The 14,793-nt window shown below is 44.8% G+C and overlaps 1 protein-coding gene across 1 annotated transcript in view; it reads left to right on the top strand.

The window, feature by feature from the left end:
* Positions 1-14,793, top strand: part of LOC107180379 — a 616,686-nt gene that overhangs the window by 487,591 nt on the left and 114,302 nt on the right. Inside the window, exon 6 of the mRNA XM_042985610.1 lies at positions 8,901-9,008. Coding sequence (XP_042841544.1) covers positions 8,901-9,008 — 108 coding nt within the window. The remainder of the gene's footprint in view (positions 1-8,900; positions 9,009-14,793) is intronic.

The following is a 14,793-nucleotide window of genomic DNA, read 5'->3' as shown; positions in this document are numbered from 1 at the left end:
GAATAGAGCAGAGAAGGCTGGGCTGGGTGGGTGCTGTCACGAGGGATCCTGGGGCATGTGGGAAGGACGGGGTTACGTTAGCTTGGATACTTGGGGGAAGAAGACGATCTGGTAGGTCATTTTGTGGGTGACCTGGAGGAACACGGGGAACTCACAGTCTGACCTACAGCTGGCACTCCGGGTGAGTTATCAGTAAGGGAAGAGCCGTCTCAGAAAAACCTGACCTCTTCTGGGCGATTTAGAGACAAATGCATTTCTAAAGCGATTCATTATGAAAATTGAGGGCAGTGACCTCTGTAAAGGAAGGTGAAGTGGTGTCAGCCCCCTTCCATTTAGCTACTGGCAGGTCCTGAGGCCGTATGTGGGGTGTTCTCTTGCACAGTGAGCAAATGGAGCGGGCAGCAGTTGGGAAGGCAGAGGAGCACGAGACGGCCACCGAGAGCTGACCCCTGCTCCCCACGTACATGGTGGAGCCTCATTCCCGATGCTGAATTCCTCTGTTTATACTGTTACTGAGCTAACACGATTTCTGTGTCCTTTTTAGTTCTTTATTAACCAGTCTCACTTTTAGGTGGCTTCAGAGATGAACCAGCTTTATAATAAATTCCGGAAAGGGAGTCGTGTCTCCAGGCGCTCCTATGGTTGAGCCACATTTTCAGGGAGGAACGTCAGTTGAATGACCGACCTTATGCTCACTCTTGAGAGAACTGTAACCCCAAGTCTACCTAAAAATACCTAAGTCTTCTAAACACAGACATGGCCTGGAAAGTTAACATATTGCTGTTTGTCTCTCAGAAATATTACTATATGGAAATAACCATGACAGCGCAAAGTACGGGATTTTATGACTTTTGGGTCTTCTGGCACATTTTATATATGAGGCACAAAGGTGTCCTGCAAAACACTCACTTTTTATTATACTAAAAATGGGCTCATCAGACCAAAATAAAAATTTAGAATTTCATTTTCTTAAAAAAATAGAATTACCCCTGGATTTCATTAGGGTCTATATATGTGAATCAATACTAATATTTCACTGCGTATGTCATCATGAATATCATGAGAACTTATGCTTTGTATGTTACATGTATAATGAGAAAAATTTTACTATATTCCATCATCCAAAACTATTTTCATTTTCCGTGTTTACCGTTTAATCCATTTTGTTTCTTAACCCTGTGGTGGGGAGATTTCAGTGAGTGGAAATCAAGTCTTACCATTTTCCACGGAGGGAAGACCACGTCCTCCTAGAGAGCATTGGCTTGAGAGCACGCGGATTTGAAGCTGGAGTTTGTGGCTTATGTTGTAATTTCCATTTATACAGCATCAAACACCAGGAAGCAATTCTTCTCAAAGGCAAAGAACAGGGTATGAAGGAAAAGGGGAGAAATGAGACTTCCAGAAAACAAGGCATGATACTGAAAAGTTATATGTGAAATTGTGGCAAAGTTAAGACATGAAGGAAGTATGTATGAGGTTTAAAGGTAAAAAACAATATGATCTTGAAGTATAGTTTTAGTGGGTTATAGGACGGGATTAAGGCATAGAGGCCGTAGGGGCACCTGGCTGGCTCAGTTGGTGGAACACGTGACTCTCGATCTCTGGGTCGTAAGTTCAACTCCCACGATGGGTATAGAGATTACTTAAAAATAAAATCTTAAAAATCCAAGAAAGAGAGATGAGGGAGGAGAGAATGATGAATAATTGGAAACGTGACCGGGTAGGTTTGAATTAGATATCTTCTTCATAATGAAAGAACTTGTGAATGTATTAGTAGTTTCTCAGCCGTAAGAAGATGAAAATATGTGCTCCCCCCTTTTTTTCATAAGGCATTCATTAATGTGTTAAATGAAAGAACAATTAAAACATTTCTATGTGACTTTTTCCTTTGATCAAAGAGGAAGGAGAAAATGTTGATATCTTTGACACTCACAGTTTTCTACACATGCTAAAACCGTGTGAAGGTAAAAATATAGTAAATGTGTTGTAAATGAATGATAGTGCAGTACACATATACAAATTCTACAGATAGGCTATAGCAGAATTGTAATTTAGATGGCCTAGTCGATTTCCCAGTGATGATGCTCGCCTAAAGTTCTAATTTTACCTCCCTTGCAGGTGGTAGGTGGGACTTACGGATTGCAAATGTTTATCGTAACACCCACAGCAAGCCTTTTCTGTTGCTTTTGCAATAAGTAACCCATGCCACGGACTAGCATTAAAGGCAGCACGATGGAGGTTTATCTGTGTGCTAGTCTAGTAATTGCAATACCAGCCTTCAGGTGAAATCTTTTACTTAGATTATAGGGATGGAATAGTGTTAACCTACACTGCATTCTGTGTACTCAGCCATGTTGTAAGGGTGTCCTGGGTGTCATCACATTGAAACTTCACAGCAATATAATGGAGTAGATCATTATTTTATACCCATTTGTCAGTTGAGGAAACTCTGTGAAGCTCAGAAGAGACTTGTCTCCAGTCAGATGTGTAGTAAAAAATGGAGTCAGGATTTTCACCTAGACTGCTTGCTCCAGGGCTTTTAATCAGTCTCCTTACAGCTCCCCAAGGAAGTTTGGATGCTCCTTAATGTAAACCACAGAACTGGGATTCTAATTTTGGAATTACATAATGAACTGCTTTTACAGTGTTTCAGCCATTCTGTATTTAATGGCATATTGATTTTTTTTTTTTTTTAACCTGGCTAAGAAAATGTAACATTTGACTACTAGACTGGCCATTTTCCTGAGTGGTTTTTCAGGTGTCATATTGATAAGTACTTACTTTACTCTGTACAGGTGTATTATCCAGCTGCTTTGAAGTCTAGAATTCTTTGTGGATCTTCTACACCTTCAGACTTGAGTTCTCCTTGGTTTGATTTGCTAAGATGGGGTACTGCTACAGATGAACTTTTTTCTTCCAGGGAGACGGGTATGGCGTATCGTTGCTATGTGTTAGGCTAGTGTTACCTGAGGTTCCCTCCAAGGGAGAGAGCCACGTGGCTGTTGTGGAGAAGGGAAGAGATAAGACCTGTGTATATATGGCATAAATCTGCCTGAAGTTAGGAATTTTGATGTACAGAGTAAAGAATGGACTTAAGATCCCAGAGGGTATGGAAATCCCATTTTTGAGTAGTCAAAAAGCTGGTAGTTCTGAGTAGTAAAACTCACTTTGTTAAAAGTCTGAGCGTGTTCCATGTATATTAAGTCATTCTTAGGGAATTCCTTGGAGATGTTGATATGTAGACCTAAGTTGATTGTATGCTTTTAATAACTTCTAAACCAGTCTGAAAGATTTTTCTGGAAAACCAAGTGTGCACGATTCCGTGTTTCAGGTCATGCTACCTGCTGTCAGTCGGTTAATGAACGCTTGAAACCATGTGTAGCATGGCAATACCATGTGAGTTGCTACCGCCATGCCTTTTCTAATCCATCAACGTTTATGTATAGGGTGCTCACTCTGTTGGAGCAAAATACTGTGTGTTAGGAGCCATAGAGGAAAAATTAACAGCCTGTATTCTCAGCCAGTCCTTGGGTAGCTGGTGACCAGACATCTGAGTAGCAAATAGGTCCTTGTAATACAGGTAGTAGGTAGTCCCAAAGAAGTGCTATTTCATTTGGGGTAACCTATTCAGGGGAATGAACATACAATATTATGTGGAAGAGACCTAGGAGGTAGGATTTTGTGGAATTACATCGAATAAAATGATGGAAGGCAGAAAGTCGACCTTGGGGAATAATAGTCCGAAGAAGACAGTGGAACCAATGTCTGTTGAGGACGTGGGGGGAGAGATTAATTTGACTGGAGGGAGAGGCCTTTGAAGGCAAACTGAGATCTCAGATCTGCATTGCTCATCAGAGTTGGGAATGTATGTTGTTATGATTAAGGGTCATTTTGGAAGGGATTCTTAAGTTTGAAAGCTAAGCTCAGGAATCTAGTGCAACATTTCTAAAGGTGAATTCTTGATCCCCCGTGAAGTAGTCAGTGAAGATGTGTTCCATGATCAGTTGAGTGTTGGTGACACTTCACGGAGTTTCTGTGGACTTCTGCAAGTCTTGAATATACTCATGTATGTGGTGCATTCCCAGAAGGAAGGGCCATGGCATGCTAATGTCTCACACTTTGAGCACAGAATCTTTGTTTCCTAGAGAACTCGTGAACAGCTACCCTGTGTACTAGTTGGCTGGTTTGTGCTGTTTGGAAAAGGTGGTCTCAGGTTGTTCTGTGTTGGGCCGAGGCATTGAAAACCATTCTGAAGTGGGCAAAACTAAGTGTGACTTTTTTTTTTAAACGTTTATTCAATTTCCAGAGAGAGAGCACGTGCGCAAGAGACACTGAAAGTGTGTAAGTGAGTGTGAGGGGAGGGCAGAGGCAGAGAGGGAGACATAGAATCTGACGTAGGCTCCAGCTTCTGAGCCATTAGCACAGAGCCTGATGTAGGGCTTGAACCCATGAACCGTGAGATTACGACCTGAAGTTGGACACTAAACCAACTGAGCCACCTAGGCATCCCTAAGTGTGACTTCTTAATAAGCCAGCCTGCAGGCTTTTTTAAAAATTTATATATTTTTAAATTTCTTAAAATTTTTATTTATTTATTTATTAAAAAAAAATTTTTTTTTTAACGTTTATTTATTTTTGAGACAGAGAGAGACAGAGCATGAACAGGGGAGGGTCAGAGAGAGAGGGAGACACAGAATCAGAAGCAGGCTCCAGGCTCCGAGCCGTCAGCCCAGAGCCCGACGCGGGGCTCGAACTCACGGACCGCGAGATCGTGACCTGAGCTGAAGTCGGACGCTTAACCGACTGAGCCACCCAAAATTTTTATTTTTTAATTTACATCCAAGTTAGTTAGCATGGAGCCTGCATTTTTAATTTTTGTAGGCCTAGATATAAGCAGCTAAGAATTTTAAGGTGCAGAGAAGTCCCAAAATTTCATGGAATCCCAAAGTCCTTTACAGGAACTAATTTCAAGGTATATTTTAAATTTAGGGTTTGTTTTTCAGTGCCGTGTTCTGGCTTGTGCTGTTGTCACCGATGTTGAGTTTAAAAGACTTTTGTTGATCATAGTTATTCAATCATATTGGCATCACATTCGGTATTAGGTGCTATGAGAAGGTGGATGGTGTGGACGAGAGAAACCTGGCCACCCACATTTGCTGTAACATCCCCCACACCCACCATGGTGTTGAAGGAAGGACTCACTAAGACCTCATGTAATGGATAAGGACATGGTGGGGCTATGGTGGTTTCCAGTCTTTCTGGCAGCTGTTGATAAAGCTTTTAATGCTATGTCTAGCCGTCCACTTCTAAAACTCCATTCGGATTTGTCCTGGTAGAATCATGCGATCTAATACTTGTGTTCTATGTTGTCACTTCTGGATTGTCACAGGATTGTCCAAGATGGGATTTAAAAATCATTTCCTCCCCTGCCCATACTTGAAACAGAATCACATGTCAAGTTGCGTTTCATCAATAAAATCCTTGGTTGCTTTTTTCTCTGCCTTTCCATAACTAATGTTTAGAGGCATTTTCTCCTTTAAGTTTTGAAATAAGGCAGCAAATAAATAGCTTACATAAAACTAGCCACTTGAGGATGTTTGATCCAGAGAAATGTTATGAGAATCAAAAATACAATTCATTGGATTGTTGTGAAGGGTTTCAGTTAAAATCTATCCTTCCCAAAGATATGACCACTTTCATTAAAAATTAATGTTTCACCTGTATGAGCATGATTATGTACTAGATGTTTGTATAATTCTTTGAAACTCACACTAGAATTGGTGACGATGGGAAGAAGATTTAGGAGCGTATAAAGTGCAAGATAAATCCTGAAGTTCTCTTAAAAGCCACATTGTATTTACTCCGAACTCTACTTTGAAAAGTAGAGAAGCGTGTCTTTTAGGAGAATCGTTTTTTTCTGGGAGCGGATGCTTACAACCGCTCTGGTCTTTCAGTATAGCTCGTTTCGTTATCTTTTGTCACCCTAAATGGTCAAAAGTTTCTACATCCAAGTGGAATCTTTTTTTTTAATTTAAACTATCTTCAGAAAGTGTGTGTGTGTGTGGGGGCACTATTTGGGTTTGTTTGTATCTGGTACTCTTGGAGATTTTTGAAATAATCAAAAAACACTTAGGTCATAGACAGTGTTTACTGTCTTTAAACAATAGTTTACTTTTCTTTTTAATAGGAGATGTGGTATTGGAGCATGTATTTGAGAAACAGGATAGACAGCATGCAGATGGAGTGTGAGACACCAGAATCCTGCTTAGATCCAAGTCCTGGCCCCACTACACGCTAAGGATGTAATTTGGGGTGACTTCCTCCATCTGTGCCTTGGTTTCTCCTCACATAAAATGGGGTCGGTGATCATCCTAACTGTTGCATACAAGTTTGTGAGGACACTGAAGAGTTTAAAATATTACCAGGTACATAATAAGCATTACATGAACGTTGGCCATTTCTAGTGGTTTTGTTTGTAATATGATGACTGGGACATCTTTAGCAGGAGGCTAGGACTTGATTGTCATGTCCATATCCTTCCCCCTCCAATGATTGACAAGCTCCAGAACTTTCTCTCTGCGGTTGTAGAAATGACTTCCAGCTTTGTGTTCCTTACCGGAAGCTAAAAATAATCTAAGAGAATGTTTGATTTACCTTCCTCGTTTGAGAAACCTTTGGCTCTTTGACACTGAAGCTCAAAATGTTTAGGGTCCTAAGAAACCAAAAACATGTTTGTAAAAGGTTCTTGTGTTTGTCCATGGCAAGGAGTGGGTGGGCACTAAAAATACAAGACTCCACATACCTGTTGGTGACATTGTTTTCATTTCTTGTTGTCATGGTAGTAAGTGACCAAAATCAAAGTATTAGCCATAATTTATTAGTTGAATTCATAGAACTCCATTGAACGTCATTACTGACCATAAAATTGAGCTTGATATTTTAGGATGACTTTTGGTTGTTAGATGTTTGTCTTTGAAGCCCAACCTCATCTCTGAAGTATTTCCAAGTTCTTTGGTTTAGGATTTTTCCTGATAGTCTGCCACTAAAATCAGAAACTGTGATGTGTTTGAGAAATTCCAAAACCTTTCCATCCCATAGCCCCTGAATTCTTTCTGTAAACGGTTTCCCTAAGCCTACATTTACTATTTCAGCTTCCTTCCAGAGTGGTGACTTCGAGCCCTATGCCTACAGTGCACATGGACCTTCTGGAAGACACTTCATTCGGATTATGTCTTCCGCACCTCAAATTCCGTGTTTTCACAAACAGAATCACTTCTCAAACTGTGTCCACCTTCTTTCTTGCCATTGACTTACTAGCGATCTCCTTGATCTTCTTGATACTGAGCTGTGATCCTCGGGAATTTTTACCTTTTTCTCTGTCCCTTTCTTCTCTTCGTGTCTACGGTCCCTCATCCCTTTCAGTCCCCATTAGAACTCTTTGTTTTGCCCCCAGCTACCTTTCCTTCAACTCTTTGCTTGCTCCTTCCCTGACCAGGAACTCATGGCTTCGTGCCTAGATCATGACACCAGCCTCCTAACTAGTCTCTGAAAGACAGGGATTCAGTCTTCTCTTGGCTGTGGATCTTTCTGATTAAAGCCCCTATTTTATGTTTCACTCCTGATCTAAAACTTCTGGTGGTTCCCTGTAAAACCCATCACTTGCCCTTGACATCTTCTGTCTGGCAGCAAGCATTCATTTTCTGTGCGTAGCGTCGTAACTCCTCTCGGGCTCTCGCCTACCTTCTTGTGTGGCATTCCCTTGGTATCTCCTTCACCCACACTGCTCCTCTCTCGTCTTGGATCCACTTCTCCTGAGCTTCAGCTCCTGTCTTCCCCTGGTCTTTCATATACACCCTCGCTTAAAGACTCCTCACCTTCATTTCTCTCTTATTTCATGCCTTATACGGATACCTGTTACCTGTCCATTTATATATTTGTTTTGTTTCCCGTTTTTATATTTCTGTTTTTTAGATTTTCCATCTTACTGGTGTATCAATTCCTATGTTTGTATTTGTCCTCTATTTGATACAGTAGGCACTAAATCGAAAAATGCGGAGTGGATCCATGGTCACATCTTGGGGGGGAGCCAACATATGCATAGCTGTGCTGGGGTTCAAATGAGGCGTTCTGGAGCAATGTTCATAGAAATGCAGGCGTAAGGTGCTGTGATTGATGGCTGGTCACGTTCTGGGTCTTTGCTGCTGATGTCCTTTTTTTCTGGAATAGCACCACTTTTCTTAGACTTCACATGACCTTCAGAGTTCAGTGGGAGACAATGAGGTGTGTTTGCATAATAGGTCTTCGTGAGTAAGAGCCTGTGAGCTCGTGCTTATTTATTTACATGTATTTCACTAGGTCTTCGATCTTACTAGGTTCTCTACGGATGTTTGTCTTGTCTAAAAGCTTGCTAAGATGGAGGTGCTGTTTTATTGTCACCTCAGTACTGCTGGGGTCTCCATGAGACGACCAAAACCCAATGTTCCTTGACCCACATGATGGCTTGAATATTCTGCCTTAGTCCTTTGTGTGTTGGTGTTAACACCTTACCGCCGTCCCTCACTGCCACTCCGGTGCTGCCCCTCTTGCTGCATTTCAGTGGGTACCAGGTGCTTGCGTTCTGCCACGGAGCACTGTTCATTGAGCATTTTGGTGAGGAAGAATAGAACATTGATAGCTGCACGGCCCAAATGAGTGGGGTTTTTGTGTGTTTGGTAAGCATACGTTTTCCTTCACAGGTCAGTCCACTGCTTTCTCCCCCTTATTTCTTTCCCTAGGTGGTCCGTATGCGTGCATGTACTGTTTTGGGTTTCCTCTTTGTAAGATCTGCATTTGCTGCCCCAGCAGTGTCTAACTTGACATCCCTGCAAATTCAACACCTGTGCCGTCTTTTCTGTCCTCAGGTCATCTCCAACACGCACGTCCTCCTCCCCTGCCCCATCCACGGAGACTTCTCTGGTGTTCGTTCCCCAGATGCTCCCAGAACTCACAGAAAAGGGAAAAGACTAACGGTAAGAATTTTTTTCTCCCTCTGCTTTGAAAAGTTCTTACTCACTTTTAAGTGCTGCCAGTGCAAGAGTGCTCTTAAGAGGGAGTGTTAGGAGTGTAGTTAAAAAAATGTTGATTTTGGATTCCTTTCGTGGTGATGATCCAGGAGGAAGAAGGTGAAAGAGCATTTTACAGGTAACTTTTTCAGGCGTCCGTATATAAAAAAAATTTTTTACTGTTTAGTTTTGACAGAGAGCATGAGCGGGGGTGGGGCAGAGACAGAGGGAGACGCCGAACCCAAAGCAGGCTCCAGGCCCTGAGCGGTCAGCACAGAGCCCGACGCGGGGCTCGAACTCACAAACTGCGAGATCGTGACCTGAGCTGAAGTCGGGACGCTGAACTGACTGAGCCCCCCCGGGCGCTCCCACTCATCCATACATTTTTAACAGATCCAGGATTCTGTTGGCTTCCAGCTGCCACCCCTGGCATGACCCACTGGTACTTTAAACTCCATATAGCCAGAGACAAACTCATTCTGTCTGTCCTACTGTAACCTTTTTCTTTCAGTCTGGTGCTCCAAGGTTGGCAGTGTCACTTTTTGGCTGGCTCCATGCTGTACCAACCACTCACTCCCTGTGCAAGGAACTTGCCATGTCCTCTAAATATTTTCCAGTCTGCCACCATTATCCCTTTCTCTCTGGCCTGTGTCTCCAGCCATGGCATGTTCAGTCCCGTTCTTACCGGGTTGTGTAGGTTACGGTGGATACGCCCCCCCACCCCCCGTTTCCAGCCTCCTGAAATGGATCTCCTTGAGTTTCATTTCTTGGCTAAAGGGCACAGGGCAAGCTTTGTGGCATTTTGTCTCATTTCCATAATTGTCCCACACCTGGATCTGTTGAGGTCTTTGGTAGTCTAGTTCCTGAGTCCGTCTTGATTGAGCCAGAGTGCATGTAACTGTTTTCTGTCCCTCTCTTCCATATCCAGTGGGCACTTTAAATTAAATTAAGCGACTATCATAGGCCAGAAAGTTGGGGGCTCCGTGGTTACCTATGAGTTGCTGTATCTCTGATTGTCCCCAGTACGATTCAGACCCAGTCTCCTTCCCTTGTGTGTCATTGTTTCATGGTTATGATTTGGAGTTCTTCTGTCCATTTTCTGTTGACCTAGTAGGGGCTTTTATCTGGGTCCCAGTGTCTGATTGTTGACCAGTTACTTAGTGGATTAATCCAGCCTCCGTATGTGACTTCACCTTGGACTTTCACTTATTGATAGTGCTTTCCATCTGATTGTGGATTGACTGGTGATTGTGATACCCATAAGCACGGAGGGGACTCCTTTCTCACTGTGTACTTCTTACGATTACTGTAATCAATTTCTGCAAACGTAGTGGCTTAATCAGTACATTGGAAGTTTAGGTGTTCACGGGACCACTTTCCCCACAGGGAAATTCTTTCGGGAGAATCTGTTCCTTGTCTTTTCCAGCTTCTAGTGGCCGCTTCACTCCAGTATCTGCCTCCATGGCCACCCTGTCTTCTCCCTCCACCCTCCTCTTAGAAGCATAATTGTGACTGCATTTAGGGTTCAGGTGCATCATCCAGAATAATCTCCCCATCTCTGGATACTTACTTGCAACAGCAAAATCTTTGCCACGGAAGGGAACCCGTATAGTTTCCAGGAATTAGGATCTGTCACGTTCGGAGGCCACTACGCAGACTACTACCCCACGGTGGCTTTACTCACCAAATGTGGGCCTGCTAATTCTCATGGAAACCCTGCTCCTGACTATTCCTGAGTCACGGTCAAGCTTGCCAAGCCCTTGGGTATCTCTGCCTCCTTATCCGTCTTACCTGTACCTGGACAATTGGCCTCAGTCCTGTATATTGAGTTAGGGAGATTAGCAAGTCCCTTTTCAAAAACATCACCCCCTCGATGCACCCTCTCTATCTCTTACAAAGGCCTTGCCATTCAGGGCCTCCCAGATGGTCTCCACGGTGCTTCAGTTATCTAGGACACATCTCGACATGCTGGGAAGTGTGGGCTGCTGTTTACTTCTCCAGAATGCACTTTTCTCTTCTTCGGTACTTGGTGAAGTATTATTCATTTCGTCCGGTTCTGTTCAAGTGTCAGGTTCTCAGAAACTCCCCCGAGCCCCTCCCTTCCCTCCTTTTCCACGTGGCATTAATGACTTCTTCCCTCCATTCTTCCTCAGCGGTCTGTTCAGACTTCCTTCTGACCCTTGTACTTGATTGTGTCTGAACCTCCTCCTTGCTAGACTGGGAGAGCCGGGGATAGGATAGTATTCGTGGTTTTAAAATTTTTGTGACACGTGACATGCAAGTGTTTGACCTAATACGGAATATAAGAAGCGTTTAATCATTTACAATTTTCCATAATTCAGAGTATCTTAGGGCATATAGCTATTCAGTACTCTTCTCCCCATTTCCTTATGAATCCTAAAGTAATTGTTTTCCTCAGGTGAGAATTTGTTCCTGGTCTTTTCCAGCTTCTGGTGGTTACTTCACGCCAGTATCTGCCTCTGCGATTGCTTTGCCTTTGGACAGTCCATGTTGGCTTAAGTTTCCTGTGCAAATTAACTAAAAATATTCTAATTTATGTATTTCTCACTTCAATTTTTTTGAGAGAGAGAGCACGCACACACAAATGGGGGAGGGGTAGAGGTGGGGGATGGGGATCTGACAGCAGAGCCTGACATGGGGCTCGAACCCACAAACCATGAGATCATGACCTGAGCAGACAGGTCATGATAGACACTTAAGCTAGACACTTAACTGACTGAGCCACCCAGGTGCCCCCACATTTAAATTTTTAATTGATGTCAAGGGGTCACTATGCTTATTCCTCTGTGGAACCAATTTGCCTTCATAAGTGATTTCATGAAACCTGACTCTACAGTCAAGGGACCGTCTTGTTGTGGATCTGTACTTTTGGGCCAGAATTAGGAATTTGATTGGTTGGGGCTGTTACTTTGAACTTACTGGCAATTTGTTGAAACAAAACCCCTTTCTTTCTTTCTTTTCTTTTTCTTTCCTTCCTTCCTTCCTACCTTCCTTCCTTCCTTCCTCTCTCTCTTTCTGTCTCTCTCTTTCTTTCTCTCTTTCTTTCTCTCTTTCTTTCTCTCTCTCCCTCCCTCCTTCCCTTCCCTCCCCTCCCCTGCAGATGTTTTGTTTTGTCTGAGTAGATCTGAACCAAAGTTCTTTTCCCCACCTTGTCCCTGCAAGCTCGAGACGGCATTGCCCATTGCCTTCCTGATTGTCAGTGTTCTGCCCCGGGAGGTGCGTGCCACGTACTTGAGCCGCGTCCCCGTTTCCTAGCTTTATAGCCTTGAGCATCTTAGGGGTTTGGTAGATGGTGCTGGTATCTTATTACCTTGCCTGTCTTATATTTATGAGCAACTCAAAGGGCTTTGAGGATTTTCTTTCTTTTTTTTTGTATCTAATCTTCTAACAACTCTCTGAGGTAGGCAGCATGAAGTGTTATCTCATTTTGCAGATGTCACAACAGAGGTGTACCACACCATGAGGGAGGCCCCGCAGCAAACCACGGGCCCAGTGCACAACGTCGCCCTGACTTCTAACCTCCATTTCTCTCATCTGGATGCCAGACGACTTAATTTTAATTTTGAACACCTATGCCCATTTGGGTTTTGCTAGAAGTATCGGCAGCCCTCCTAGGGGATGCAGTGCCGCTCCAGTTTTAGCGTGAGTTTTTCTGTCTTTTGTGTCCTTCCTCGCTGGTCACACACACCTACGTGTGTGTGTGTGTGTGTCTGCATAATGAAAAATGATATGTCTTCTTTCTTTCAAAAGAATTGATACACAAAATTGGGTTCTACCAACGGGTTACTTGGTCTGGGAACGGCATGCAAATATATGAGATGGCAGCATTATTTGTCTGATATTTTGTGACTATCTTGTCATTTGAGTATACCTCATTGACATTAGCTACAGACAGGAAAACGTTTAAAAATATGGTTTGTGACGACAATAGGAATTGTTAGAAAGTGAAGGGCGATGTTAACACGGATACATTTTTTTTTTAAATTTGTTTAAATGTTTGTTTCTGAGAGAAAAAGACAGAGTGCGAGTAGGGGAGGGGCAGAGGGTGAGGGAGACACAGCATCCGAGGCAGGCTCCAGGCTCTGAGCTGTCAGCACAGAGCCCGACGCGGGGCTCGAACTCAGGACTGGGAGATCATGACCTGAGCCAAAGTCAGATGGTCAACCGACTGAGCCACCCGGGTGCCCCTAAATGTTTTTGTTAGATAACGCTTCATGCAAATGACCGTCTCCCCCAAATGGGCTCCTACTATAACTTCCATGTACTTTTCCTCAAAATGTGAAGGTTGTCACTTTTCACTTAGAGTTAATAACTCTTGGTTTTCTTTTTTTTTTTCTTTTGAATTTCAAATTGTACCGCAAATGTAAGTTCCTGATCAGATCTGCCCGGGTCTTTAAAGGGAGTGTCTCGAGGGGCTCTGCGTCTGCGGGCACGGTGTGGGGTAAGGCTGCTTTCTTCTTGATGACCGAATCCGGAACGTCCCCGTCCTTCACCGAGCGGCCTTCGCTGTAGCGAGGTGTAGTGTTCCTGGAGTCCCTGGGGCACGGTTTCGTTTCCCGGCTGTGGCAGGGTGGTGGGGCCGGCTGTGACCAGCCGCCCTGGGGATCAGCCCGGAGACCTCTGATCTCCCTGAGCCCCGGGAGGGCGTTTGAGCACCCGGGGGCCACCCTCCCCTCGGTCAGCCTCGCCTCCCACCCCCAGCTCTTGGGAGTGCCGCCCAGCTGCCGCGTTCCTGCCTCGGAAGCCATGTGGGGGCGGGGCTGAGGCCACCCAGGGCTTGCGTGGAGCGGCTGTGGCTGCAGAGAAGGTTCTCACTTATCTGTGCTGAACATGGGTGGCCGGGATCCTTTAGGATCGCGTGGTGTCTCACTGTCCGGGGGTGGAAGCTCGTGGTCCTCCTCCCAGCTTGTCGTCTGAAGCTGTCTTGTATGGCTTCCGGCTTTTGCTGACTCACAGAGGCACGTGGGACAACTCGGTCCCTCCCACGCTCCCTCGCCCCTGTTTCATGGCTCTTGAAAGGACTCCGAAGAGAACCGATCTCCCTGCTGGGGGGTGGGGTCACCGCTTGAACGTGACGGAGAGGGAGGTGTTCACCCAGGTCCACCAGGTCTGAAAAACTTGCTGTTCCTCCTTCCCTGCTAACTGGTGTCTTTTCCGTTCCCGTCTCGCCCCTGGGAAGCGCCCTGGGCTGAGCCACAAGCCGACGTGTGGCCGGCGGGTGACTCCGGATGCCTGCGTCACACTGGGGCGCTTCTGCACATACGTGAATGACAAGGAGGGCGTTTTGGTTTCCCCGACAGAAAGTGGCCATTTCTGACGACCGGTCGATGAAGAAGGCTTCTTCGCCCATCTCTCTCCCTTGTGCTGAACTGTCACGAAAAGGGACGAAGGACCGGATTCCTGGCGCGTGGCCCGGGGCGCTTGGTGGAGTCTCTCTCAGCAGCACAGAGTCCCAGAGCGGCCGGCTCGGTGCCTTTCGGAGGCCGGAGACCCAGCTTACTCCCGGTGGAAGCTTCGAGTTTGGGAAGCCGCGCTGTAATTTGGCGAGGTTTGGCAGGCACCCGCGGGCCCGGCAGCCACGGGGACTTGGGCCTGAAAACCTAGACCGTCGGCTCTCCTCCTTAATGACTCTGGCACCGTGTCATTAGCGCCTTCTCAGGGGCAGCATCAGTATCACACTGTAGCGATCTTTTTTTTTTTTTTTCCTGGCAATAACGGTCTTAGGCTGTTT

The sequence above is a fragment of the Panthera tigris genome, chromosome B2, assembly GCF_018350195.1.
Source record: "Panthera tigris isolate Pti1 chromosome B2, P.tigris_Pti1_mat1.1, whole genome shotgun sequence".
Classification (NCBI taxonomy): domain Eukaryota; kingdom Metazoa; phylum Chordata; class Mammalia; order Carnivora; family Felidae; genus Panthera; species Panthera tigris.
Note: the sequence above shows the minus strand (reverse complement) of the source record. Positions and strands in the feature narration are given on the sequence as shown.